The sequence below is a fragment of the Electrona antarctica genome (genome assembly GCF_951216825.1).
Source record: "Electrona antarctica genome assembly, chromosome: 21".
NCBI classification, from domain to species: domain Eukaryota; kingdom Metazoa; phylum Chordata; class Actinopteri; order Myctophiformes; family Myctophidae; genus Electrona; species Electrona antarctica.
In genome coordinates, this window is record NC_136802.1 from 20,491 (window position 1) to 46,705 (window position 26,215).

General features: G+C 46.4%; 1 protein-coding gene across 1 annotated transcript in view; it reads right to left on the bottom strand.

Moving 5' to 3' along the window:
- Positions 1–346: 346 nt before the first annotated feature.
- The window catches only part of avil (advillin), a gene marked incomplete at its 3' end in the record, with an annotated part of 36,318 nt that continues 10,449 nt past the window's right edge, over positions 347–26,215 (bottom strand). The window contains exons 7-19 of the mRNA XM_079491737.1: positions 20,375–20,453; positions 13,887–13,985; positions 13,064–13,217; positions 11,554–11,654; positions 10,618–10,755; positions 9,306–9,464; positions 8,772–8,957; positions 7,237–7,388; positions 4,901–5,045; positions 3,928–4,116; positions 3,371–3,439; positions 2,207–2,317; positions 347–460 (exon numbers count right to left, since the gene is read on the bottom strand). Coding sequence (XP_079347863.1) covers positions 347–460; positions 2,207–2,317; positions 3,371–3,439; positions 3,928–4,116; positions 4,901–5,045; positions 7,237–7,388; positions 8,772–8,957; positions 9,306–9,464; positions 10,618–10,755; positions 11,554–11,654; positions 13,064–13,217; positions 13,887–13,985; positions 20,375–20,453 — 1,696 coding nt within the window. The remainder of the gene's footprint in view (positions 461–2,206; positions 2,318–3,370; positions 3,440–3,927; positions 4,117–4,900; positions 5,046–7,236; positions 7,389–8,771; positions 8,958–9,305; positions 9,465–10,617; positions 10,756–11,553; positions 11,655–13,063; positions 13,218–13,886; positions 13,986–20,374; positions 20,454–26,215) is intronic.

The window sequence follows — 26,215 nt, forward strand, 5'->3', positions numbered from 1 at the left end:
TCTGATGCTGCAGAGCAGAGGTGCATTAATGACCATAAAGAACACCCTCTGATGCTGCAGAGCAGAGGTGCATTAATGACCATAAAGAACACCCTCTCGTGTAATATTGCAATTATACAACAGTTACCCTTAAAACTAAGAAAAACTAAGAAAAAAATAATATATTTTTTAATAACAGATGAAGCCACTACGACCACAAATGTCCCAAGAAACTAGCTAGCCTAGCCACCCAGTCTGCTGCGCTCTGGGAGAACAGAGCAGGTGATTTCTATGTATTGATTAGGTGTTCCGATATCGTGGTTTAAGCACGACCTGTTGTATAATTCTTCTAACAGATGAGTCTAATTTAAAACATGCCGTTGTTTTTCTTAATGTTTAGCTGTTTCCACTGAGGTAGACGGGCGTACTCCTCCCTGGGCATCCCAAACACCTGGCAGAAGTCTGAGTCACTCAGATGTTTCTGAAAGAACAGGACGATCAGTAACTTAAAGGTACGGTAATGATATTGTGTGGTTAAAACAAAACGTGTTTTGTTAAATGGTTAAATCACCATATTCTGATAATCATTGCTATAGAGTGTGTGTTCAGTAACAGTGTTAAATAGCTCTATGTTGTGACAGTAATCATTGCTATAGAGTGTGTTCAGTAACAGTGTTAAACAGCTCTATATTGTGACAGTAATCATTGCTATAGTGTGTGTTCAGTAACAGTGTTAAATAGCTCTATATTGTGACAGTAATCATTGCTATAGAGTGTGTGTTCAGTAACCGTGTTAAATAGCTCTATATTGTGACACTAATCATTGCTATAGAGTGTGATCAGTAACAGTGTTAAATAGCTCTATATTGTGACAGTAATCATTGCTATAGAGTGTGTTCAGTAACAGTGTAAAATAGCTCTATTGTGACAGTAATCATTGCTATAGCGTGTGTTCAGTAACAGTGTTAAATAGCTCTATATTGTGACAGTAATCATTGCTATAGAGTGTGTTCAGTAACAGTGTTAAATAGCTCTATATTGTGACAGTAATCATTGCTATAGAGTGTGTTCAGTAACAGTGTTAAATAGCTCTATATTGTGACAGTAATCATTGCTATAGCGTGTGTTCAGTAACAGTGTTAAATAGCTCTATATTGTGACAGTAATCATTGCTATAGAGTGTGTTCAGTAACAGTGTTAAATAGCTCTATATTGTGACAGTAATCATTGCTATAGTGTGTGTTCAGTAACAGTGTTAAATAGCTCTATATTGTGACAGTAATCATTGCTATAGCGTGTGTTCAGTAACAGTGTTAAATAGCTCTATATTGTGACAGTAATCATTGCTATAGAGTGTGTTCAGTAACAGTGTTAAACAGCTCTATATTGTGACAGTAATCATTGCTATAGAGTGTGTTCAGTAACAGTGTTAAATAGCTCTATATTGTGACAGTAATCATTGCTATAGCGTGTGTTCAGTAACAGTGTTAAATATCTCTATTGTGACAGTAATCATTGCTATAGAGTGTGATCAGTAACAGTGTTAAACAGCTCTATATTGTGACAGTAATCATTGCTATAGAGTGTGTTCAGTAACAGTGTTAAATATCTCTATATTGTGACAGTAATCATTGCTATAGTGTGTGTTCAGTAACAGTGTTAAATATCTCTATATTGTGACAGTAATCATTGCTATAGAGTGTGTTCAGTAACAGTGTTAAATAGCTCTATATTGTGACAGTAATCATTGCTATAGAGTGTGTTCAGTAACAGTGTTAAATAGCTCTATATTGTGACAGTAATCATTGCTATAGAGTGTGTTCAGTAACAGTGTTAAACAGCTCTATATTGTGACAGTAATCATTGCTATAGAGTGTGTTCAGTAACCGTGTTAAATAGCTCTATATTGTGACAGTAATCATTGCTATAGAGTGTGTTCAGTAACAGTGTTAAATAGCTCTATATTGTGACAGTAATCATTGCTATAGAGTGTGTTCAGTAACAGTGTTAAATATCTCTATATTGTGACAGTAATCATTGCTATAGAGTGTGTTCAGTAACAGTGTTAAATAGCTCTATTGTAACTAGAGATGTACACACACACACACACACACACACACACACACACACACACACACACACACACACACACACACACACACACACACACACACACACACACACACACACACACACACACACACACACGTACACACAGAGAGAGTACCTCTTTATCAGAGGGGCTAACACCATCAGGCAGCTCACTGGCCAGTGTGTTGACCAGTGCCTCTGCTGGGTAAAGCTGGGAACTGCACTCGCTGGGAACACAGTCTTCGTCCTGATGGGATGCGCATTATATTATTATTTATTATTATTTTATATATATATACACACACACATCAGCCTATTTTATACTTCAACTATATGAAAATAGCTGATCTACTACATCTATACAGGCCCACAATGCTCACAGAGACATGCTTTGTGAATTTATATTTTATATTATATTTTAATACTAATGTGAGGTTTTGGCCTGCAGGTGGAGCCAGTGGGAAGGTCATGGGGTCATGTGAGGTTTTGGCCTGCAGGTGGAGCCAGTGGGAAGGTCATGGGGTCATGTGAGGTTTTGGCCTGCAGGTGGAGCCAGTGGGAAGGTCATGGGGTCATGTGAGGTTTTGGCCTGCAGGTGGAGCCAGTGGGAAGGTCATGGGGTCATGTGATGTTTTGGCCTGCAGGTGGAGCCAGTGGGAAGGTCATGTGATGTTTTGGCCTGCAGGTGGAGCCAGTGGGGAGGTCATGGGGTCATGTGATGTTTTGGCCTGCAGGTGGAGCCAGTGGGAAGGTCATGTGATGTTTTGGCCTGCAGTTGGAGCCAGTGGGAAGGTCATGGGGTCATGTGATGTTTTGGCCTGCAGGTGGAGCCAGTGGGAAGGTCATGGGGTCATGTGAGGTTTTGGCCTGCAGGTGGAGCCAGTGGGAAGGTCATGGGGTCATGTGAGGTTTTGGCCTGCAGGTGGAGCCAGTGGGAAGGTCATGGGGTCATGTGAGGTTTTGGCCTGCAGGTGGAGCCAGTGGGAAGGTCATGGGGTCATGTGAGGTGTTGGCCTGCAGGTGGAGCCAGTGGGAAGGTCATGGGGTCATTCTAGTGGTCACAGGTTCAACCTCCAGGAATATAAATGTAAGTTTCATGGTTGTTTTGTGATTTCTTGTGTTGCACATGCATAGTTTGGCCTATGGGTGGTGCTAGAGGAAAGGCCATGGGGTCACCTAAACAGTAGGGTTGATCCTTACAGCTGTGTGTGTGTGTGTGTGTGTGTGTGTGTGTGTGTGTGTGTGTGTGTGTGTGTGACGTGCAATAACGTGCTTTAAAGATGAGTGATGTCGTGCTTACATTTAGTATTTTTATGGGAGCCGTTACATCTCCCAACTCCTTCTTCAGCTCTTCATAGCTTTTTCCTTCCTGAAAAAAATTTAATGTATTTTTATGACCGTTATAATGACAAACTGTAGTTTGTACCGGCAACGCATGTTGGAGCCACAAGTGAGTTTTAACCCGGCCACGTGTGTCGGACAATTTGTTTGTCCGACACACGTCTTATTCCTAACCTTAACCTCAGTAAAACTATGTCTAAACCTAACCTTATTCCTAACCTTAACCTCAGTCAAACTATGTCTAAACCTAACCTTATTCCTAACCTTAACCTCAGTCAAACTATGTCTAAACCTAACCTTATTCCTAACCTTAACCTCAGTCAAACTATGTCTGAACCTAACCTTATTCCTAACCTTAACCTCAGTCAAACTATGTCTAAACCTAACCTTATTCCTAACCTTAACCTCAGTCAAACTATGTCTAAACCTAACCTTATTCCTAACCTTAACCTCAGTCAAACTATGTCTAAACCTAACCTTATTCCTAAACTTAACCTCAGTAAAACTATGACTTACACTCCACTTGGAGGGGTCCCAGGCGTGGAACCAGCCGCTGAAGGTGGGGGGCTCGTAGCCTTGCTTCACCAGGAGGACGGGGGTGTCGGGGTCTCTGGACCCTGGGTGGGTCCTCAAGTACTCCTGGCTGGTCAGCACGGCCTCCCTCCGTTCCAACTCGTTGGCCTCTTGGCCCACCCAGAGGAACACCTGGGGAGACAGAACGATGGGTGGACAACATGGTGAGACAGACCGATGGGTGGACAACATGGTGAGACAGACCGATGGGTGGACAACATGGTGAGACAGACCGATGGGTGGACAACATGGTGAGACAGACCGATGCGTGGACGACATGTTGGTCCACCCATAGGAACACCTGTGAGACAGACAACATGTTGGTCCACCCAGAGGAACACCTGGGGAGACAGACAACATGTTGGTCCACCCATAGGAACACCTGGGGAGACAGACAACATGTTGGTCCACCCTGTGAGACAGACCGATGGGCGTTCTGTGTCAGGCATGCCCAAATATGGAGTGTTGTGATGTCAGAACAGGCCAGCTCCATATATGGAGCCCGGGGCAGGGGCCCATGTCCAGAGCCCGGGCAGGGGCCCATGTCCAGAGCCCGGGCAGGGGCCCATGTCCAGAGCCCGGGCAGGGGCCTTTTGGGCCTTTTGTGGCGGTTCTGGACAACCTGTCGTGGTGTCGAATGTGAAGTCGGTGTGGCGAATGGTTCTGGAGTTACGTGGATTACAGACGTACAGGTAAAGGTACATTTATTGATAGATTGATTGAATAATTATGTTATTAGTCAGAAATGTAAACAGCACAAGGTACAGTCAGATATAAACCAGGGCTAAAAGAATGAGACAAAAGGTCCTGGGGACTTGTTTCCATTGTGGTCCATAGACTATGGATATCAATGAATGTCATTGACAAATGCTGATGTGTTACCGGACGGTCTGTCCGGTAACACCCACCCACCCACCTGGTCCCAGGTGTCCAGCAGCATGACATCATCCTGGCTGAGGTCATCCTGGGTGAACTGGGTCACTTCGCTCACAGAGAAACGGCCCGTCTTGTTGGAGCACTCGAACAGACGAGGCTGGTGATCTAACACGGCCTGTTGTAGTCTGGAGACACACACACACACACACACACACACACACACACACACACACACACACACACACACACACACACACACACACACACACACACACACACACACACACACACATGCACGCATTTTGTGCATTTTTAACAAAAATAGCAGATCTACAAACTCACAATGCTTTGGCTATCTGTAATAGTAAACATCTAAAAACAATAACCATAAAACATTTGGTAAGCAGTTTACTGTACTTGTTGTCCCTATAGCTCTACTGTAACCCAGTCGTTCCCAAACGTTTTCGTGTCAAGGACCCCCAAATTGTCGTTTTTTTTGTCGTTTTTTTTAGCACGGACCCCCATTTGAAAATATATGCCAGGGACCGCTCCGTAAGAGAAGATCTTTACGGCTCTAGCAGTGATTCTCAACCCATTTAATTTCAAGGACCCCCAGTTTGACATGCATTAGTCTACGGACCCCCATTTAATGGCATTTATATCTCTGGGACCCCAATTTATATTGTTAAATCAATGTTAATTTAACTCTGAGAGTGTACAAATGGAACCAAATGGACCCATAAGGGTCCATTTGGTTCCTAACTATCTCTAATTGAGCTAGGTACCCCCTGGAACTCCCTCAAGTACCCCTAGGGGTCCCCGGACCCCCTGGAACTCCCTCAAGTACCACTAGGGGTCCCCGGACCCCCTGGAACTCCCTCAAGGACCCCTAGGGGTCCCCGGACCCCACTTTGGGAACCACTGCTGTAACCAGTACCTCTTGTCACTTAGTTGCAACAACTAGAAGCTCGCCCGGCCTGCGGCCAATCAACAACTAGAAGCTCGCCCGGCCTGCGGCCAATCAACAACTAGAAGCTCGCCCGGCCTGCGGCCAATCAACAACTAGAAGCTCGCCCGGCCTGCGGCCAATCAACAACTAGAAGCTCGCCCGGCCTGCGGCCAATCAACAACTAGAAGCTCGCCGGCCTGCGGCCAATCAACAACTAGAAGCTCGCCCGGCCTGCGGCCAATCAACAACTAGAAGCTCGCCCGGCCTGCGGCCAATCTCGCTCTAGCGCCAAAAGGGAGAAAAAAAAAGGTGTAACACAGAAACCTGTGTCCTGTAGAATGATGTGACCATAGGTGTGCGTCGCTGTTTGATGACGTTGTGTAGAGTGGTCCTAATGGGCAAAAGAGGTGGCTGAAATGTGCCTGAGTAATGTGTTTTATATTTACTGTACAATATGTGGGCGGGATAATAAGCCTAGAACTACCTCGTCTCTCTATCCTACCTCTTGTTGCTGGTACATTAACCTACTACCTCGTCTCTCTATCCTACCTCTTGTTGCTGGTACATTAACCTACTACCTCGTCTCTCTATCCTACCTCTTGTTGCTGGTACATTAACCTACTACCTCGTCTCTCTATCCTACCTCTTGTTGCTGGTACATTAACCTACTACCTCGTCTCTCTATCCTACCTCTTGTTGCTGGTACATTAACCTACTACCTCGTCTCTCTATCCTACCTCTTGTTGCTGGTACATTAACCTACTACCTCGTCTCTCTATCCTACCTCTTGTTGCTGGTACATTAACCTACTACCTCGTCTCTCTATCCTACCTCTTGTTGCTGGTACATTAACCTACTACCTCGTCTCTCTATCCTACCTCTTGTTGCTGGTACATTAACCTACTACCTCGTCTCTCTATCCTACCTCTTGTTGCTGGTACATTAACCTACTACCTCGTCTCTCTATCCTACCTCTTGTTGCTGGTACATTAACCTACTACCTCGTCTCTCTATCCTACCTCTTGTTGCTGGTACATTAACCTACTACCTCGTCTCTCTATCCTACCTCTTGTTGCTGGTACATTAACCTACTACCTCGTCTCTCTATCCTACCTCTTGTTGCTGGTACATTAACCCAGGGCGGGAACCCCCTTTGGTGTTAGCATTATGTTATGCTTTAGCTATTGAAAAATAGCAGATCTACAAGCTCGTAGCGTGCCACCGAGTGGCGCGCTACGAGCTTGTAGATCTGCTATTTTTGAAAAATCGAAGAACCACTGACATAGAAACATGGCTTTTTCAGAAAACTGTCAGGATGTAGAAGATATTTTTAGAATCTGATCTCAGGTCAAAATGGGTTAACAGTAGGATATATATTAACCCATACTGTACCTCTTGTCACTACTATGACCATATATGGAGTGTACCTCTTGTCACTGGCATAGGCAGCTCTTCCTCCGAGCAGGTCCCAGAATGCACCTGGCTCCTGACCCTCGGCCACCGTCTCAGGGTCTGGGTGTCCTCGACCAATCACAGAGCTGACCTCCTTGGCCATGGCTCTCTCATCTCCGTTTGACCCCTAGTGGTGAGGACAGGCAAGGCAGGGGGGTCATTTTGGGGTCCAGTTTGACCCCTAGTGGTGTGGGCAGGCAGGGCAGGGGGGTCATTTTGGGGTCCAGTTTTGACCCCTAGTGGTGAGGACAGGCAGGGCAGGGGGGTCATTTTGGGGTCCAGTTTGACCCCTAGTGGTGAGGACAGGCAGGGCAGGGGGGTCATTTTGGGGTCCAGTTTGACCCCTAGTGGTGAGGACAGGCAGGGCAGGGGGGTCATTTTGGGGTCCAGTTTTGACCCCTAGTGGTGAGGAGAGGCAGGGCAGGGGGGTCATTTTGGGGTCCAGTTTGACCCCTAGTGGTGAGGACAGGCAGGGCAGGGGGGTTATTTTGACCCCTAGTGGTGAGGAGAGGCAGGGCAGGGGGGTCATTTTGGGGTCCAGTTTTGACCCCTAGTGGTGAGGAGAGGCAGGGCAGGGGGGGTCATTTTGGGGTCCAGTTTGACCCCTAGTGGTGAGGACAGGCAGGGCAAGGGGGTCATTTTGGGGTCCAGTTTTGACCCCTAGTGGTGAGGACAGGCAGGGCAGGGGGGTTATTTTGACCCCTAGTGGTGAGGACAGGCAGGGCAGGGGGGTTATTTTGGGGTCCAGTTTGACCCCTAGTGGTGAGGACAGGCAGGGCAGGGGGGTTATTTTGACCCCTAGTGGTGAGGACAGGCAGGGCAGGGGGGTCATTTTGGGGTCCAGTTTGACCCCTAGTGGTGAGGACAGTCAGGGCACGGGGGTCATTTTGGGGTCCAGTTTTGACCCCTAGTGGTGAGGACAGGCAGGGAAGGGGGGTTATTTTGACCCCTAGTGGTGAGGAGTGGCAGGGCAGGGGGGTTATTTTGACCCCTAGTGGTGAGGAGAGGCAGGGCAGGGGGGTTATTTTGGGGTCCAGTTTGACCCCTAGTGGTGAGGACAGGCAGGGCAGGGGGGTTATTTTGGGGTCCCAGGGGACGGACGCTACATATTTCCCTAAGCTCCTCCACTAAGGTAACCTGACCATAGAGGCGAGCTAGAGGCGGGATCAAGGCAGCACGGTGTATGCCTTGATCCCGCCTCTAGCTGCCGCTGATTGGCCAGGCCGTTTTGTGGCCGGGCATCAAGTCTGCCTGAGAGTTCCCAGATGGGAGCAGGAGGGGGGAACCCAGTGTACTCTCTGCTGCCCCATCTGGCGGAGTCAGGTTACCACTAAGGGCAATGTGTATAAAACAAACCTCCTTAACTTGATGTCCTACCTTGTATTAAACCATGAGGACAAACCTCCTTAACTCCTACCTTGTATTAAACCATGAGGACAAACCTCCTTAACTCCTACCTTGTATTAAACTTGTATTAGCGCACCCTGGCGGTGGTTGAGTTAACTCCTACCTTGCCATACCAGAGGTAAATCCCGGACTGGCTCTGGAGCAGGAAGACGTCGTTGGAGTTGAGCGAGGCGCTCAGCGCCGGAACCTCCACCGCCTTGGTGTTGGTCGGGTCAGAGCCGCGCACCTGGAACAGCCTGATGGGGGGTTCAGGTTCTGACCCTGGACCTGAGGATCTGGAGGTTCCTCCCTGAAAGAAACCAGATTTAACAACCAGACTTATCCTTATTAGCACAGCTGTGTTGCCATGTCTGCTTATTAAAGCTGTGTTGCCATGTCTGCTTATGAACGGTGACTTTGGGCTTCTTTTTTTGTGAAGTCACTTGTAAATATTGGCAGTTGAACTTGCGGGCTGTGTTTTTTTTGGGGGGCTTTTTCTGAAGTGTATTTTCATATCATGGACCCCCAAATCAATGTGTATGTGTCTGAAAATGTCTTGTGCCAGGGAGTCCAGATCTATATTAATATCGGGGGGGGGGGGGGGGGGTCCTACGGTCCTTGACATGAAAAGGTTTGAGATATACAGAACACACGGTACCTCGAAGATGACCATCCTGCCCTTGAACATGGCCATGAAGTGGCGTGGCTCCTTGCCCATGGTCAGTCGGACCTGCACGGGTCGCCCGTCGTACTTCTGGTCCAAGCTGACCGCCTGGAAGGCCGAGGCTGCCACCTCGTCCTGGGAGGCATGACGACCCTGGAACCAATCAGAACACATATTACTGGGAGGCATGACGACCCTGGAACCAATCAGAACACAGAGGCATGACGACCCTGGAACAAATAAGAACACATATTACTGGGAGGCATGACGACCCTGGAACCAATAAGAACACAGTATTTAACCACTTGAACCCTAGCATCTGTATTCTGGGGACTAAACAAGCTCACACCATGCTGTGACTCGTCGTAAGCTTGTCGATCAAAGATATTAATTGGCATGAATGTGAGGAAGGAAAACCTGCCATATGTAGCCTAGAGCAGGTAGTTCCTATTCATATGGACCTCATAGCTGTAGAGCAGAAGGTAACAGTCTCCTACCTGTAGAGCAGGTAGTTCCTATTCATATGGACCTCATAGCTGTAGAGCAGAAGGTAACAGTCTCCTACCTGTAGAGCAGGTAGTTCCTATTCATATGGACCTCATAGCTGTAGAGCAGAAGGTAACAGTCTCCTACCTGTAGAGCAGGTAGTTCCTATTCATATGGACCTCATAGCTGTAGAGCAGAAGGTAACAGTCTCCTACCTGTAGAGCAGGTACTTCCTCTTCATATGGACCTCGTAGCTGTAGAGCAGAAGGTAACAGTCTCCTACCTGTAGAGCAGGTACTTCCTCTTCATATGGACCTCAAAGGGAGGAGAAGGTTACCTACCTGCCAGATGTACATCAAATAGTTCCTCTTCATATGGACCTCATAGCTGTAGAGGAGAAGGTAACCTACCTGCCAGATGTACAGCAGGTAGTTCCTCTTCATATGGACCTCGTAGCTGTAGAGCAGAAGGTAACAGACCTGCCAGATGTACAGCAGATAGTTCCTCTGGTTGTGGACCTCATAGCTGTAGAGCAGAAGGTAACAGTCTCCTACCTGTAGAGCAGATAGTTCCTCTGGTTGTGGACCTCGTAGCTGTAGAGCAGAAGGTAACAGTCTCCTACCTGTAGAGCAGATAGTTCCTCTGGTTGTGGACCTCGTAGCTGTAGAGCAGAAGGTAACAGTCTCCTACCTGTAGAGGAGAAGGTTACCTACCTGCCATATGTAGCCTAGAGCAGGTAGTTCCTGTTCATGTGGACCTCATAGGAGAGGAGAAGGTAACAGTATCGGACCTCATAGCTGTAGAGCAGAAGGTAACAGACCTGCCAGATGTACAGCAGATAGTTCCTCTGGTTGTGGACCTCATAGGAGTACAGCAGAAGGTAACAGTCTCCTCCGTAGAAGTATCCGTGTTTCTCAGCCTCCACAGGGACCAGCTCCAGGTTCTCGATACGCCACACCTGTTTGACGCACCGTCATTATAATTATTGGAGCAGCTGTTATTAACATGAAAGAATAGAGTCATGGTTCACTATCGTAGCATCACCATTCTGTAGAATAGAGTCATGGTTCACTATCGTAGCATCACCATTCTGTAGAATAGAGTCATGGTTCACTATCGTAGCATCACCATTCTGTAGAATAGAGTCATGGTTCACTATCGTAGCATCACCATTCTGTAGAATAGAGTCACGGTTCACTATCGTAGTATCACCATTCTGTAGAATAGAGTCACGGTTCACTATCGTAGTATCACCATTCTGTAGAATAGAGTCACGGTTCACTATCGTAGTATCACCCTAGTACAGAGCCCTGGATAATCTGGTCAACTAGAAGTTTAGGGTTTAACCTAACAGTCCTACCTCCATCTGTCTTTAGGGTTTAACCTAACAGTCCTACCTCCATCTGTCTTTAGGGTTTAACCTAACAGTCCTACCTCCATCTGTCCGTCTCCGTCGTCCACCATGCTTAGGGTTTAACCTAACAGTCCTACCTCCATCTGTCCGTCTCCGTCGTCCACCATGCTTAGGGTTTAACCTAACAGTCCTACCTCCATCTGTCCGTCTCCGTCGTCCACCATGCTTAGGGTTTAACCTAACAGTCCTACCTCCATCTGTCTTTAGGGTTTAACCTAACAGTCCTACCTCCATCTGTCCGTCTCCGTCGTCCACCATGCTTAGGGTTTAACCTAACAGTCCTACCTCCATATGTCCGTCTCCGTCGTCCACCATGCTTAGGGTTTAACCTAACAGTCCTACCTCCATCTGTCCGTCTCCGTCGTCCACCATGCGTTCCTGTGCAGCCACCTCTGGCCTCACGTGCATCAGAGTGGCGTCAAACTTCTCCTGGGTGATATCGGCTGGAACAACACATAATTAATGCAACATTAGTACGATATATACAGTATATGAATAAATCAGAAAAAAGGTCAGTTCCTCCTCCTGCGTTTTGCACTACCTTTCAAACTCTCCAAATGTAAACATTATCTGATGTGTAAAACTATAGCCAGTTGAACTATAAGACATAAAAAAAAGATACCCCCTGGTGTAGACCCTCCCCAGACCTCTCCCCCTGCTATAGACCCTCCCCAGAGCCACATACCCACTCTCCCCCTGGTGTAGACCCTCCCCAGACACACATACCCACTCTCCCCCTGGTGTAGACCCTCCCCAGACACACATACCCACTCTCCCCCTGGTGTAGACCCTCCCCAGACACACATACCCACTCTCCCCCTGGTGTAGACCCTCCCCAGACCTCTCCCCCTGGTGTAGACCCTCCCCAGAGCCACATACCCACTCTCCCCCTGGTGTAGACCCTCCCCAGACACACATACCCACTCTCCCCCTGCTATAGACCCTCCCCAGAGCCACATACCCACTCTCCCCCTGGTGTAGACCCTCCCCAGACACACATACCCACTCTCCCCCTGGTGTAGACCCTCCCCAGACACACATACCCACTCTCCCCCTGGTGTAGACCCTCCCCAGACACACATACCCACTATCCCCCTGGTGTAGACCCTCCCCAGACACACATACCCACTCTCCCCCTGGTGTAGACCCTCCCCAGACACACATACCCACTCTCCCCCTGGTGTAGACCCTCCCCAGACACACATACCCACTCTCCCCCTGGTGTAGACCCTCCCCAGACACACATACCCACTCTCCCCCTGGTGTAGACCCTCCCCAGACACACATACCCACTCTCCCCCTGGTGTAGACCCTCCCCAGAGCCACATACCCACTCTCCCCCTGGTGTAGACCCTCCCCAGAGCCACATACCCACTCTCCCCCTGGTGTAGACCCTCCCCAGACACACATACCCACTCTCCCCCTGGTGTAGACCCTCCCCAGACACACATACCCACTCTCCCCCTGGTGTAGACCCTCCCCAGACACACATACCCACTCTCCCCCTGGTGTAGACCCTCCCCAGAGCCACATACCCACTCTCCCCCTGGTGTAGACCCTCCCCAGACACACATACCCACTCTCCCCCTGCTATAGACCCTCCCCAGAGCCACATACCCACTCTCCCCCTGGTGTAGACCCTCCCCAGACACACATACCCACTCTCCCCCTGGTGTAGACCCTCCCCAGACACACATACCCACTCTCCCCCTGGTGTAGACCCTCCCCAGAGCCACATACCCACTCTCCCCCTGCTATAGACCCTCCCCAGAGCCACATACCCACTCTCCCCCTGGTGTAGACCCTCCCCAGACCTCTCCCCCTGCTATAGACCCTCCCCAGAGCCACATACCCACTCTCCCCCTGGTGTAGACTCTCCCCAGACCCTGGCTCTGGTCTCTGGACCTCCAGATGTGGAACAGCTGCTTGAAGAGAGCCGACTCGGCCCCGTCGTTCACCATCTCTACGTTGGTGCTCATGGCGTAGGTCTGTGTTTTAATGAACTCCTGGAATAGTAGAAACAATATGCGCATATTAATGACTTCCTGTAATAGTATAAACAATATGTGCATATTAATGACCTCCTGGAATAGTAGAACGGTAATATGCGCATATTCAGAAGGTGAAATGTGTCAAAATCCAAGAAAGTTTTTCACTTGAAGACATTTGGTTTGGACATTTTGTTCCATATAGCGATACTGATCGCAACTGAGTTGCGTATCGGTCGATAGTAAACTAGACTGGAACTCAGGCAGCTCCCGGCAGGATCCACCGGGAGAAACTAAACACAGCTGCAGGACACAATTAATTACAGTGACAGAGAGAGGTGTGTGTGTGTGTGTGTGTGTGTGTGTGTGTGTGTGTGTGTGTGTGTGTGTGTGTGTGTGTGTGTGTGTGTGTGTGTGTGTGTGTGTGTGTGTGTGTGTGTGTGTGTGTGTGTGTGTGTGTGTGTGTGTGTGTGTGTGTATTCTATGTAAGGTCCTTGATGGTCAAACAACAGTATGTATTCTATGTAAGGTCCTGAACATTGTTGTCATTTTACCAGAGCTCTGGACATGGTAGCCTGCCTCTCTGTATGTAAGGTCCTTGAAGGTGAAACAGTATGTATTCTATGTAAGGTCCTTGAAGGTGAAACAGTATGTATTCTATGTAAGGTCCTTGAAGGTGAATGTTACCAGAGCTCTAGACATGGCATCCTGCCTCTCAGCCTTGTTCGCCTTCTTTCCTTTCCAGACAAAGACCTTCAAGCCTCCTTGATCCAAGATGTAGCAGTCCTGGAAAAATACACATTATATAATATATACCACCGTCCACCACTAGTTACTTTACATTATTATTACAAATAATAATGAGTACTTTTACTTTTGGTACATTTGGATGCAGATACTTTTGTACTTTTACTGGGGTACATTTTGAATAGGAGGCTTCTACTTGTAACGGAGTACTTCTACTTGTAACGGAGTACTTCTTCTTGTAACGGAGTACTTCTACATTGCAGTATTTATACTTTAAAACAATTGAGTACTTTTTCCACCACTGCACCTACGACACTGATCGCTAACTCGAGTCCACCTGTTAGTTCCAGCCAATCAGCTGTCCTGTTAGTTCCAGCCAATCAGCTGTCCTGTTAGTTCCAGCCAATCAGCTGTCCTGTTAGTTCTAGCCAATCAGCTGTCCTGTTAGTTCTAGCCAATCAGCTGTCCTGTTAGTTCCAGCCAATCACCTGTCCTGTTAGTTCCAGCCAATCACCTGTCCTGTTAGTTCCAGCCAATCACCTGTCCTGTTAGTTCCAGCCAATCACCTGTCCTGTTAGTTCCAGCCAATCACCTGTCCTGTTAGTTCCAGCCAATCACCTGTCCTGTTAGTTCCAGCCAATCACCTGTCCTGTTAGTTCCAGCCAATCACCTGTCCTGTTAGTTCCAGCCAATCACCTGTCCTGTTAGTTCCAGCCAATCACCTGTCCTGTTAGTTCCAGCCAATCACCTGTCCTGTTAGTTCCAGCCAATCACCTGTCCTGTTAGTTCCAGCCAATCACCTGTCCTGTTAGTTCCAGCCAATCACCTGTCCTGTTAGTTCCAGCCAATCACCTGTCCTGTTAGTTCCAGCCAATCACCTGTCCTGTTAGTTCCAGCCAATCAGCTGTGTCCTGTTAGTTCCAGCCAATCACCTGTCCTGTTAGTTCCAGCCAATCACCTGTCCTGTTAGTTCCAGCCAATCACCTGTCCTGTTAGTTCCAGCCAATCACCTGTCCTGTTAGTTCCAGCCAATCACCTGTCCTGTTAGTTCCAGCCAATCACCTGTCCTGTTAGTTCCAGCCAATCAGCTGTGTCCTGTTAGTTCCAGCCAATCAGCTGTCCTGTTAGTTCCAGCCAATCACCTGTCCTGTTAGTTCCAGCCAATCACCTGTCCTGTTAGTTCCAGCCAATCACCTGTCCTGTTAGTTCCAGCCAATCACCTGTCCTGTTAGTTCCAGCCAATCACCTGTCCTGTTAGTTCCAGCCAATCAGCTGTGTCCTGTTAGTTCCAGCCAATCAGCTGTGTCCTGTTAGTTCCAGCCAATCACCTGTGTCCTGTTAGTTCCAGCCAATCACCTGTCCTGCTAGTTCCAGCCAATCACCTGTCCTGTTAGTTCCAGCCAATCAGCTGTGTCCTGTTAGTTCCAGCCAATCAGCTGTGTCCTGTTAGTTCCAGCCAATCACCTGTCCTGTTAGTTCCAGCCAATCACCTGTCCTGTTAGTTCCAGCCAATCACCTGTCCTGTTAGTTCCAGCCAATCAGCTGTGTCCTGTTAGTTCCAGCCAATCAGCTGTGTCCTGTTAGTTCCAGCCAATCACCTGTCCTGTTAGTTCCAGCCAATCACCTGTCCTGTTAGTTCCAGCCAATCACCTGTCCTGTTAGTTCCAGCCAATCAGCTGTGTCCTGTTAGTTCCAGCCAATCAGCTGTGTCCTGTTAGTTCCAGCCAATCAGCTGTGTCCTGTTAGTTCCAGCCAATCACCTGTCCTGTTAGTTCCAGCCAATCACCTGTCCTGTTAGTTCCAGCCAATCAGCTGTGTCCTGTTAGTTCCAGCCAATCAGCTGTGTCCTGTTAGTTCCAGCCAATCACCTGTCCTGTTAGTTCCAGCCAATCACCTGTCCTGTTAGTTCCAGCCAATCACCTGTCCTGTTAGTTCCAGCCAATCAGCTGTGTCCTGTTAGTTCCAGCCAATCAGCTGTGTCCTGTTAGTTCCAGCCAATCACCTGTCCTGTTAGTTCCAGCCAATCACCTGTCCTGTTAGTTCCAGCCAATCACCTGTCCTGTTAGTTCCAGCCAATCACCTGTCCTGTTAGTTCCAGCCAATCAGCTGTGTCCTGTTAGTTCCAGCCAATCGTGTGCTGATTGTGTCTGCATGTGTTCACCTGTGTGTTGACTATAAATACTCTCTGCATGTAGTTCTCCTGTAACAGTTTTAGTGACTTTCTGTTCATAAATAAATTAGACTTTCTGCCCAGTCGGCCTGTGGGGTTCTGTACAGTACACATACAGTAGGCCTGTGGGGTTCTGTACAGTACACATACAGTAGGCCTGTGGGGTTCTGTACAGTACACATACAGTAGGCCTGTGGGGTTCTGTACAGTATACATACAGTAGGCCTGTGGGGTTCTGTACAGTATACATACAGTAGGCCTGTGGGGTTCTGTACAGTACACATACAGTAGGCCTGTGGGGTTCTGTACAGTACACATACAGTAGGCCTGTGGGGTTCTGCACTGTACAGTACACATACAGTAGGCCTGTGGGGTTCTGTACAGTATACATACAGTAGGCCTGTGGGGTTCTGTACAGTACACATACAGTAGGCCTGTGGGGTTCTGTACAGTATACATACAGTAGGCCTGTGGGGTTCTGTACAGTACACATACAGTAGGCCTGTGGGGTTCTGTACAGTACACATACAGTAGGCCTGTGGGGTTCTGTACAGTACACATACAGTAGGCCTGTGGGGTTCTGTACAGTACACATACAGTAGGCCTGTGGGGTTCTGTACAGTACACATACAGTAGGCCTGTGGGGTTCTGTACAGTACACATACAGTAGGCCTGTGGGGTTCTGCACTGTACAGTATACATACATTACATTACATTACAGTCATTTAGCAGACGCTTTTATCCAAAGCGACTTACAATAAGTGTATTCAACATAGGTAGGGAACAAAAACTACTAATCACCAGAAGTCTTTAGTGCATTTTCTGCAAAAACAAGCAACCAAGAGTATACCTAGCGCTAAGGTAAAAGTGCAATATATCAGCTACCTATTTCCTTAAACAGATGAGACAAAATAGCTAAATCAAATGAGCATGAGCTAAAACAATTAAGTGTATCGACTAAACAAGATCCAATAAACAATACAACAATAGAAAACAAGCGTTCGTACAACTAGTTAACAACAAGTAGGTCAGGCAGAGAGGAAGGGTAGTGTTTCCTGAAGAGGTGGGTTTTCAACCTGCGGCGAAATATGGGCAGTGACTCTGCTGTCCTAACATCAGTGGGGAGTTCATTCCACCACTGTGGGGCCAGAACAGAAAAGAGTCGTGACCGTGTGGATCGGCCAGAAGGACCCTTGAGTGACGAGGCAATCAGTCGCCCCGAGGTGGCAGACCGAAGTGGTCGGGCAGGGGTGTAGGCATCGACCATAGCCCGGAGGTAGGAAGGAGCTGTTCCTTTCACTGCCCTATAGGCTAACACCAGGGTTTTGAACTGGATGCGAGCCGCTACGGGGAGCCAGTGTAGAGAACGGAGAAGGATGGTTGTGTGGGAGAACTTGGGGCGGTTGAACACCAGACGAGCCGCAGCTTTCTGAACAAGCTCCAGAGGTCTGATGGCAGATGCCGGAGCACCAGCAAGGAGGGAGTTGCAGTAGTCCAGGCGGGAGATGACGAGAGCCTGGATGAGCACCTGGGCTGCCTTCTCCGTGAGGAAGGGGCGAATCCTCCTGATGTTGTAGAGGAGGAATCTGCAGGACCTTGTCACTGATGCGATGTTTGCCGAGAACGTCAGTTGATCGTCCAGGGTCACACCCAGATTTTTCGCAGTCCGAGTTGAGGTCACCACAGCATTATCAATGGTGATGGCCATGTCTCGGTGCGGACAGCCCTTCCCCGGGAGGAACATCAGCTCGGTCTTGTCCAGGTTGAGCTTCAGGTGGTTTGTCGACATCCACGCCGAGATGTCAGCCAGACAAGCAGCAATGCGTGCCTCCACTTGGGTATCAGAGGGGGGGAATGAGAGGATCAGCTGGGTGTCATCGGCATAGCAGTGGTAGGAAAAGCCATGGGAGTGGATGACAGCACCCAGAGATGTAGTGTAGAGAGAGAAAAGAAGAGGACCCAGAACCGAGCCTTGGGGAACCCCAGTTGTGAGCCTGTGTGGTTCTGACACAGACCCTCTCAGCATCACCTGGTAGGAGCGACCCGTCAGGTAGGATGCAAACAGGGAGAGTGCAGAGCCTGAGACACCCATCCCCTCGAGGGTGGAGAGGAGGATCTGATGGTTCACCGTGTCGAACGCTGCAGACAGGTCCAGGAGTATCAGGACGGAGGAGAGAGAGTTCGCTCTAGCGGCATGGAGCGACTCCGTCACTGCCAGCAGGGCAGTCTCTGTCGAGTGACCCACTTTGAAACCAGACTGGTTGGAGTCCAGGAGGTTGTTCTGGTGGAGATAGGAGGACAGTTGTTTAAAGACAGCACGTTCGAGAGTTTTAGATAGGAAGGATAGAAGGGAAACCGGTCTGTAGTTCTTGATCTCAGAGGGGTCAAGTGTCGGTTTCTTCAGGAGGGGGGTGACTCTGGCAGTCTTGAAAGTAGAGGGAAAGTAGCCAGATGTCAGAGAGGTGTTAATAAGGTGGGTTAAGAAGGGAAGAAGTTCAGGTGCAATAGACTGCAACAGAGTGGATGGGACCGGGTCCAGAGAGCATGAGGTGGGGCGACTAGAGGTAACAAGGAGAAGGACCTCGTTAGGGGAGAGGGGAGAGAAGTGGGATAGAGAGGGGATGGGGGGGGGAAGAGGAGTAGATGACGGTAGAGAGGGGGGGGTGGCAGGCAGACGGGTGTGGGTAGTGCGCAGGGCACCAGCCGGGGGAGGAGGGAAGGAGGATCGGATATCGTTCACCTTCTTGTCAAAGAAGTTGGCGAAATCGTCAGGGAGGAGGGACGAGGAGGGAGGAGGGGGTGGTGGTTGTAGGAGAGAGGAGAAAGTTTCAAAGAGTTTTTTAGGGTTGGAAGCAGAAGCCTGAATTTTAGTGCAGAAAAAAGCAGCTTTAGCAGCTGATAGAGAGGAGGAAAAAGTAGAAATGAGAGATTGGAAGGTGAGAAGGTCCTCCGGGAGGTTGCCATTTCTCCATTTGCGCTCAGCCGCTCTCAGGCTCCGTCTCTCAGTCCGCACTGAGTCCGACAACCAGGGGGCAGGTGGAGTTTGGCGTGCAGGCCTGGTGGTGAGGGGACAGAGATGGTCGAGAGAAGAGGATAGAGTAGAGAAAAGAAGATCTGTGGCGGTATCAGGGGATAGAAGAGCAAAGGATTCAGGGGCAGGGAGAGCAGAGAGAACAGAAGAGGAAAGATCAGTGGAGGAAAGTGAGCGAAGATTGTGACGTGAGGAAATCATGTGGGTAGGGAGGGGCTGTGAGGGGGGAGAGGAGAGAGAGAGAGAGTAGGACATGAAGTAGTGATCAGAGAGTTTCTTACCCTTTTCACTGGAAAGAGGAGTGACAGACAGGTTAGCAATAGAGCAGCCTCTGGTGAAGATCAGGTCCAGTTGGTTGCCCGCCTCATGGGTAGGAGGAGATGGGGAAATAACTAGGTCAAAGGCGGCGAGAAACGAAAGTAGTGGGTCTAGCTGCTTCTCAGTCGGGAGGTTGAAGTCACCCAGAAGGATGAATCCAGAGCCATCGACAGGGAAGTGGGAGACTAGATGGTCCAGCTCCTCCAGGAAGCCACCAGCAGGGCCCGGTGGGCGATAAACAACTGCAATGGTGAGCTTGACTGGATGAGAAACAGTGACCACATGAAATTCAAATGAGGTAGGAGAGAATTGTGACAGTGAAACAGGAGAGTATTTCCATTTTCTGGAAATTAGCAGACCAACCCCACCACCTGTCCGCACGGCTCTGGGAGTGTGAGAGAAAGAGTACACATCTGACAGAGCCGCGGGCGTAGCAGTGTTTTCTGGTCTGATCCAGGTCTCAGTCAGAGCAAGGAAGTTAAGGGAGAGCAAGGATGCGTAGGCTGAGATGAAAGCGGATTTGCCTTCCACCACAGCCGAGTGGCAATTCCAAAGCCCTCCCGTTACCACTTGCTCGACGTGAGTTGAAAGAGTAGGATAGATGAGATTAGTTGTGTCGCGACATCTGGGTGTAACCCAGTGTTTGTGCGACCGCCAGGAGGAAGAGAGGACAGGAATAGGAAGAAAACACATTGTAGGCCTGTGGGGTTCTGTACAGTAGGCCTGTGGGGTTCTGTACAGTACACATACAGTAGGCCTGTGGGGTTCTGTACAGTACACATACAGTAGGCCTGTGGGGTTCTGTACAGTATACATACAGTAGGCCTGTGGGGTTCTGTACAGTATACATACAGTAGGTCCAACATGCTTGTCTCATATTGGATGTAAAATTATTAAACTAAAACTCACGTCATGATTTAAGAGTTCCTGGACCAACGGTCTGGTGGCGACTTCTGTGACCTTCATCTGACCCTCAGCGTCCGACACACTGAGGAAACAAAACGTTAAACACTAGCATGACTGAAAGGTCATTTTGACCGTTTTTTTATTTGGAAGTTTATTGGGCCTCATGCGCCAACCGTTCTTAAGAAGTTCTTAAGAGGAAATTTGTTCTTAGACCCACTTAGGACATTTTTAAGAAGGTTTTGGGATCCCTCAATCTTTTCTTAGCTGTGATTTGTTCGTAGGTAAGAACAGAATCTACGCACACTGTGGAGCACTCTTAGGGTGCCTTTTTCGTTCTTAAGTGCAATCTGAAAACATAAAGGAAAAACAGCGCCATCTGCATGATGCTCAAAGTTTGGTCTGAGGACCTCAAGGGGTCCTTGAGGAAGTTCCAGGCAGTCCACAGCAAAATATGGAACATTTTACCACTTTAATCCCATTTTATACTTCAATGTACAAGCTCACAAACGCGTCCCATTACTGCCCATTTTGAGCTTGTAGATCGGCTATTTTCGAAACATTTTTGATAAATCTTCAAAGCATTTCCCTAGCAGAAAATATTTTCATATGGGGGTCTGCAGAATGCATGTCAATTTGGGGGTCCTTGACATGAAAATGTTTGAGAACCACTGGTTTAGAGTTTACAACCCAACCCAAACAAATGCACCATACCCAAATATGAAAATTTCTGTTCAGTTCAGTACCTCCACAGTATTATTGATTTTTAATGTTTGGAGTTTGGTGTTCCACCATCTTTAGACTTTAGTTTAGGTATTCTTGACTTCACTCAACTTTATTTCTATGTGTGAGGTCCTGTGATTTCTGTGTGCTGCAATCACACACAGGTGTGAATGCAGGCAAGGCCATGGAGTCATGCAAAACCACACCCACCTGGGTGAACACAGGTAGGAAAGTGAATTCCCAATGCCTTATATGGGATTGGTGGGGTGGTTCCCTATGGTAATTAGGATGCTAATTAGGATATATGGGGCGTCTACCTATGATAATTTGAACGAACTGGCACACCCCTTCAAGTTACGAGGATTTGGATTCATCATCATAAGAACATGCTTACGAACAATTCTGCCTACTTAAGAACGTTTCATGAATCTGACTGGACTTCTCTTAGGAATTCACTTAGGAAGAAATGTAAGAGGAAAAGTTAGGAACTTATTGGCGCATGAGGCCCATTATCTTTTGCCCATGAAGCTTTCAGAAGGTTCCTCTTCCATGACCATCATCATTACATCATCATTACATCATCATTACATCATCATTACATCATCATTCTATCATCTCAGAAATGACATCTGAAACATTCTCTAGATATGAATTTAAGCACATGCTACTTGTGTGTGATTTTACTTCAGTACATGCTAGTGTGATTTTACTTCAGTACATGCTAGTGTGATTTTACTTCAGTACATGCTAGTGTGATTTTACTTCAGTACATGCTAGTGTGATTATACTTCAGTACATGCTAGTGTGATTTTACTTCAGTACATGCTAGTGTGATTTTACTTCAGTACATGCTAGTGTGATTTTACTTCAGTACATGCTAGTGTGATTTTACTTCAGTACATGCTAGTGTGATTTTACTTCAGTACATGCTAGTGTGATTTTACTTCAGTACATGCTAGTGTGATTATACTTCAGTACAGTGTGATTGTACTTCAGTTCATGCTAGTGTGATTTTACTTCAGTACAGTGTGATTTTACTTCAGTACATGCTAGTGTGATTTTACTTCAGTACATGTGATTGTACTTCAGTTCATGCTAGTGTGATTTTACTTCAGTACAGTGTGATTGTACTTCAGTTCATGCTAGTGTGATTATACTTCAGTACAGTGTGATTTTACTTCAGTACATGCTAGTGTGATTTTACTTCAGTACATGTGATTGTACTTCAGTTCATGCTAGTGTGATTATACTTCAGTATACATGCTAGTGTGATTTTACTTCAGTACATGCTAGTGAGATTATACTTCAGTACATGTGATTGTACTTCAGTACATGCTAGTGTGATTATACTTCAGTACATGCTAGTGTGATTATACTTCAGTACATGCTAGTGTGATTATACTTCAGTACATGCTAGTGTGATTTTACTTCAGTAGATGCTAGTGTGATTTTACTTCAGTACATGCTAGTGTGATTTTACTTCAGTAGATGCTAGTGTGATTTTACTTCAGTACATGCTAGTGTGATTTTACTTCAGTACATGCTAGTGTGATTGTACTTCAGTACAGTGTGATTGTACTTCAGTACATGCTAGTGTGATTTTACTTCAGTACAGTGTGATTTTACTTCAGTACATGCTAGTGTGATTTTACTTCAGTACAGTGTGATTTTACTTCAGTACATGCTAGTGTGATTTTACTTCAGTACAGTGTGATTTTACTTCAGTACATGCTAGTGTGATTTTACTTCAGTACAGTGTGATTTTACTTCAGTACATGCTAGTGTGATTTTACTTCAGTACATGCTAGTGTTATTTTACTTCAGTACATGCTAGTGTGATTTTACTTCAGTACATGCTGGTGTGATTTTACTTCAGTACATGCTAGTGTTATTTTACTTCAGTACAGTGTGATTTTACTTCAGTACAATGTGATTTTACTTCAGTACATGCTAGTGTGATTTTACTTCAGTACATGCTAGTGTGATTGTACTTCAGTACAGTGTGATTTTACTTCAGTATACATGCTAGTGTGATTGTACTTCAGTAAAGTGTGATTGTACTTCAGTACATGCTAGTGAGATTATACTTCAGTACAGTGTGATTTTACTTCAGTATACATGCTAGTGTGATTGTACTTCAGTACAGTGTGATTTTACTTCAGTATACATGCTAGTGTGATTATACTTCAGTACATGCTAGTGTGATTGTACTTCAGTACAGTGTGATTTTACTTCAGTATACATGCTAGTGTGATTATACTTCAGTACAGTGTGATTTTACTTCAGTACATGCTAGTGAGATTTTACTTCAGTACATGCTAGTGAGATTTTACTTCAGTACATGCTAGTGTGATTTTACTTCAGTACAGTGTGATTTTACTTCAGTACATGCTAGTGTGATTTTACTTCAGTACAGTGTGATTTTACTTCAGTACAGTGTGATTATACTTCAGTACATGCTAGTGTGATTTTACTTCAGTACAGTGTGATTTTACTTCAGTACAATGTGATTTTACTTCAGTACATGCTAGTGTGATTTTACTTCAGTACAGTGTGATTTTACTTCAGTACAGTGTGATTTTACTTCAGTACAGTGTGATTTTACTTCAGTACATGCTAGTGTGATTTTACTTCAGTACAGTGTGATTTTACTTCAGTACATGCTAGTGTGATTTTACTTCAGTACAGTGTGATTTTACTTCAGTACATGCTAGTGTGATTTTACTTCAGTACATGCTAGTGTGATTTTACTTCAGTACAGTGTGATTTTACTTCAGTACATGCTAGTGTGATTTTACTTCAGTACAGTGTGATTTTACTTCAGTACATGCTAGTGTGATTTTACTTCAGTACATGCTAGTGTTATTTTACTTCAGTACATGCTAGTGTGATTTTACTTCAGTAGATGCTAGTGTGATTTTACTTCAGTACATGCTAGTGTTATTTTACTTCAGTACATGCTAGTGTGATTTTACTTCAGTACATGCTGGTGTGATTTTACTTCAGTACATGCTAGTGTTATTTTACTTCAGTACAGTGTGATTTTACTTCAGTACAATGTGATTTTACTTCAGTACATGCTAGTGTGATTTTACTTCAGTACATGCTAGTGTGATTGTACTTCAGTACAGTGTGATTTTACTTCAGTATACATGCTAGTGTGATTGTACTTCAGTAAAGTGTGATTGTACTTCAGTACATGCTAGTGAGATTATTCTTCAGTACAGTGTGATTGTACTTCAGTACAGTGTGATTTTACTTCAGTATACATGCTAGTGTGATTGTACTTCAGTACAGTGTGATTTTACTTCAGTATACATGCTAGTGTGATTATACTTCAGTACATGCTAGTGTGATTGTACTTCAGTACAGTGTGATTTTACTTCAGTATACATGCTAGTGTGATTATACTTCAGTACAGTGTGATTTTACTTCAGTACATGCTAGTGAGATTTTACTTCAGTACATGCTAGTGAGATTTTACTTCAGTACATGCTAGTGTGATTTTACTTCAGTACAGTGTGATTTTACTTCAGTACATGCTAGTGTGATTTTACTTCAGTACAGTGTGATTTTACTTCAGTACAGTGTGATTATACTTCAGTACATGCTAGTGTGATTTTACTTCAGTACAGTGTGATTTTACTTCAGTACAATGTGATTTTACTTCAGTACATGCTAGTGTGATTTTACTTCAGTACAGTGTGATTTTACTTCAGTACAGTGTGATTTTACTTCAGTACAGTGTGATTTTACTTCAGTACATGCTAGTGTGATTTTACTTCAGTACAGTGTGATTTTACTTCCGTACATGCTAGTGTGATTTTACTTCAGTACATGCTAGTGTGATTTTACTTCAGTACAGTGTGATTTTACTTCAGTACATGCTAGTGTGATTGCTCACCTGATAGTTATTGGGCTATACAGTTTCTGCTGCTAAATTATATCTCAGTGGACATAATAATAAATATAGAAAATAAAGAATAAAATCATAAATGTACACGAGGGACTATCAATTCACAATGTTTGGCATTTTATCAGACGCTCTTAATCCAGAGAGATTTACATTAAAGCAACGTACAGTAAACAGGAGGTAATACACCACATAGAAATAGTAACATACTGTAATATGTAAACCAAGAACAGTCTAAACGTACCCAATGATAGATATGTACATTGAAGTGTGTGTGTGTGTGTGTGTGTGTGTGTGTGTGTGTGTGTGTGTGTGTGTGTGTGTGTGTGTGTGTGTGTGTGTGTGTGTGTGTGTGTGTGTGTGTGTGTGTGTGTGTGTGTGTGTGTGTGTGTGTGTGTGTGTAATCAACCAATCTTTTCTATTAAATCTGAATTATTTTCACCCTGTCTTGAAAACTGCAAAAAGCTGGTGAAGAAAATCTCCCATGATGTCAATTGAAGTTGAATGTTTTCTGGTTCTCATGACATTCAGCTCCTCTACTCACTGGTACAGGGTGATGGTCAGACTGTCTACTCACTGGTACAGGGTGATGGTCAGACTGTCTACTCACTGGTACAGGGTGATGGTCAGACTGTCTACTCACTGGTACAGGGTGATGGTCAGACTGTCTACTCACTGGTACAGGGTGATGGTCATACTGTCTACTCACTGGTACAGGGTGCTGGTCAGACTGTCTACTCACTGGTACAGGGTGCTGGTCAGACTGTCTACTCACTGGTACAGGGTGATGGTCAGACTGTCTACTACTGGTACAGGGTGAGCTGGTCAGACTGTCTACTCACTGGTACAGGGTGCTGGTCAGACTGTCTACTCACTGGTACAGGGTGCTGGTCAGACTGTCTACTCACTGGTACAGGGTGATGGTCAGACTGTCTACTCACTGGTACAGGGTGCTGGTCAGACTGTCTACTCACTGGTACAGGGTGATGGTCAGACTGTCTACTACTGGTACAGGGTGAGCTGGTCAGACTGTCTACTCACTGGTACAGGGTGATGGTCAGACTGTCTACTCACTGGTACAGGGTGATGGTCAGACTGTCTACTACTGGTACAGGGTGAGCTGGTCAGACTGTCTACTCACTGGTACAGGGTGCTGGTCAGACTGTCTACTCACTGGTACAGGGTGCTGGTCAGACTGTCTACTCACTGGT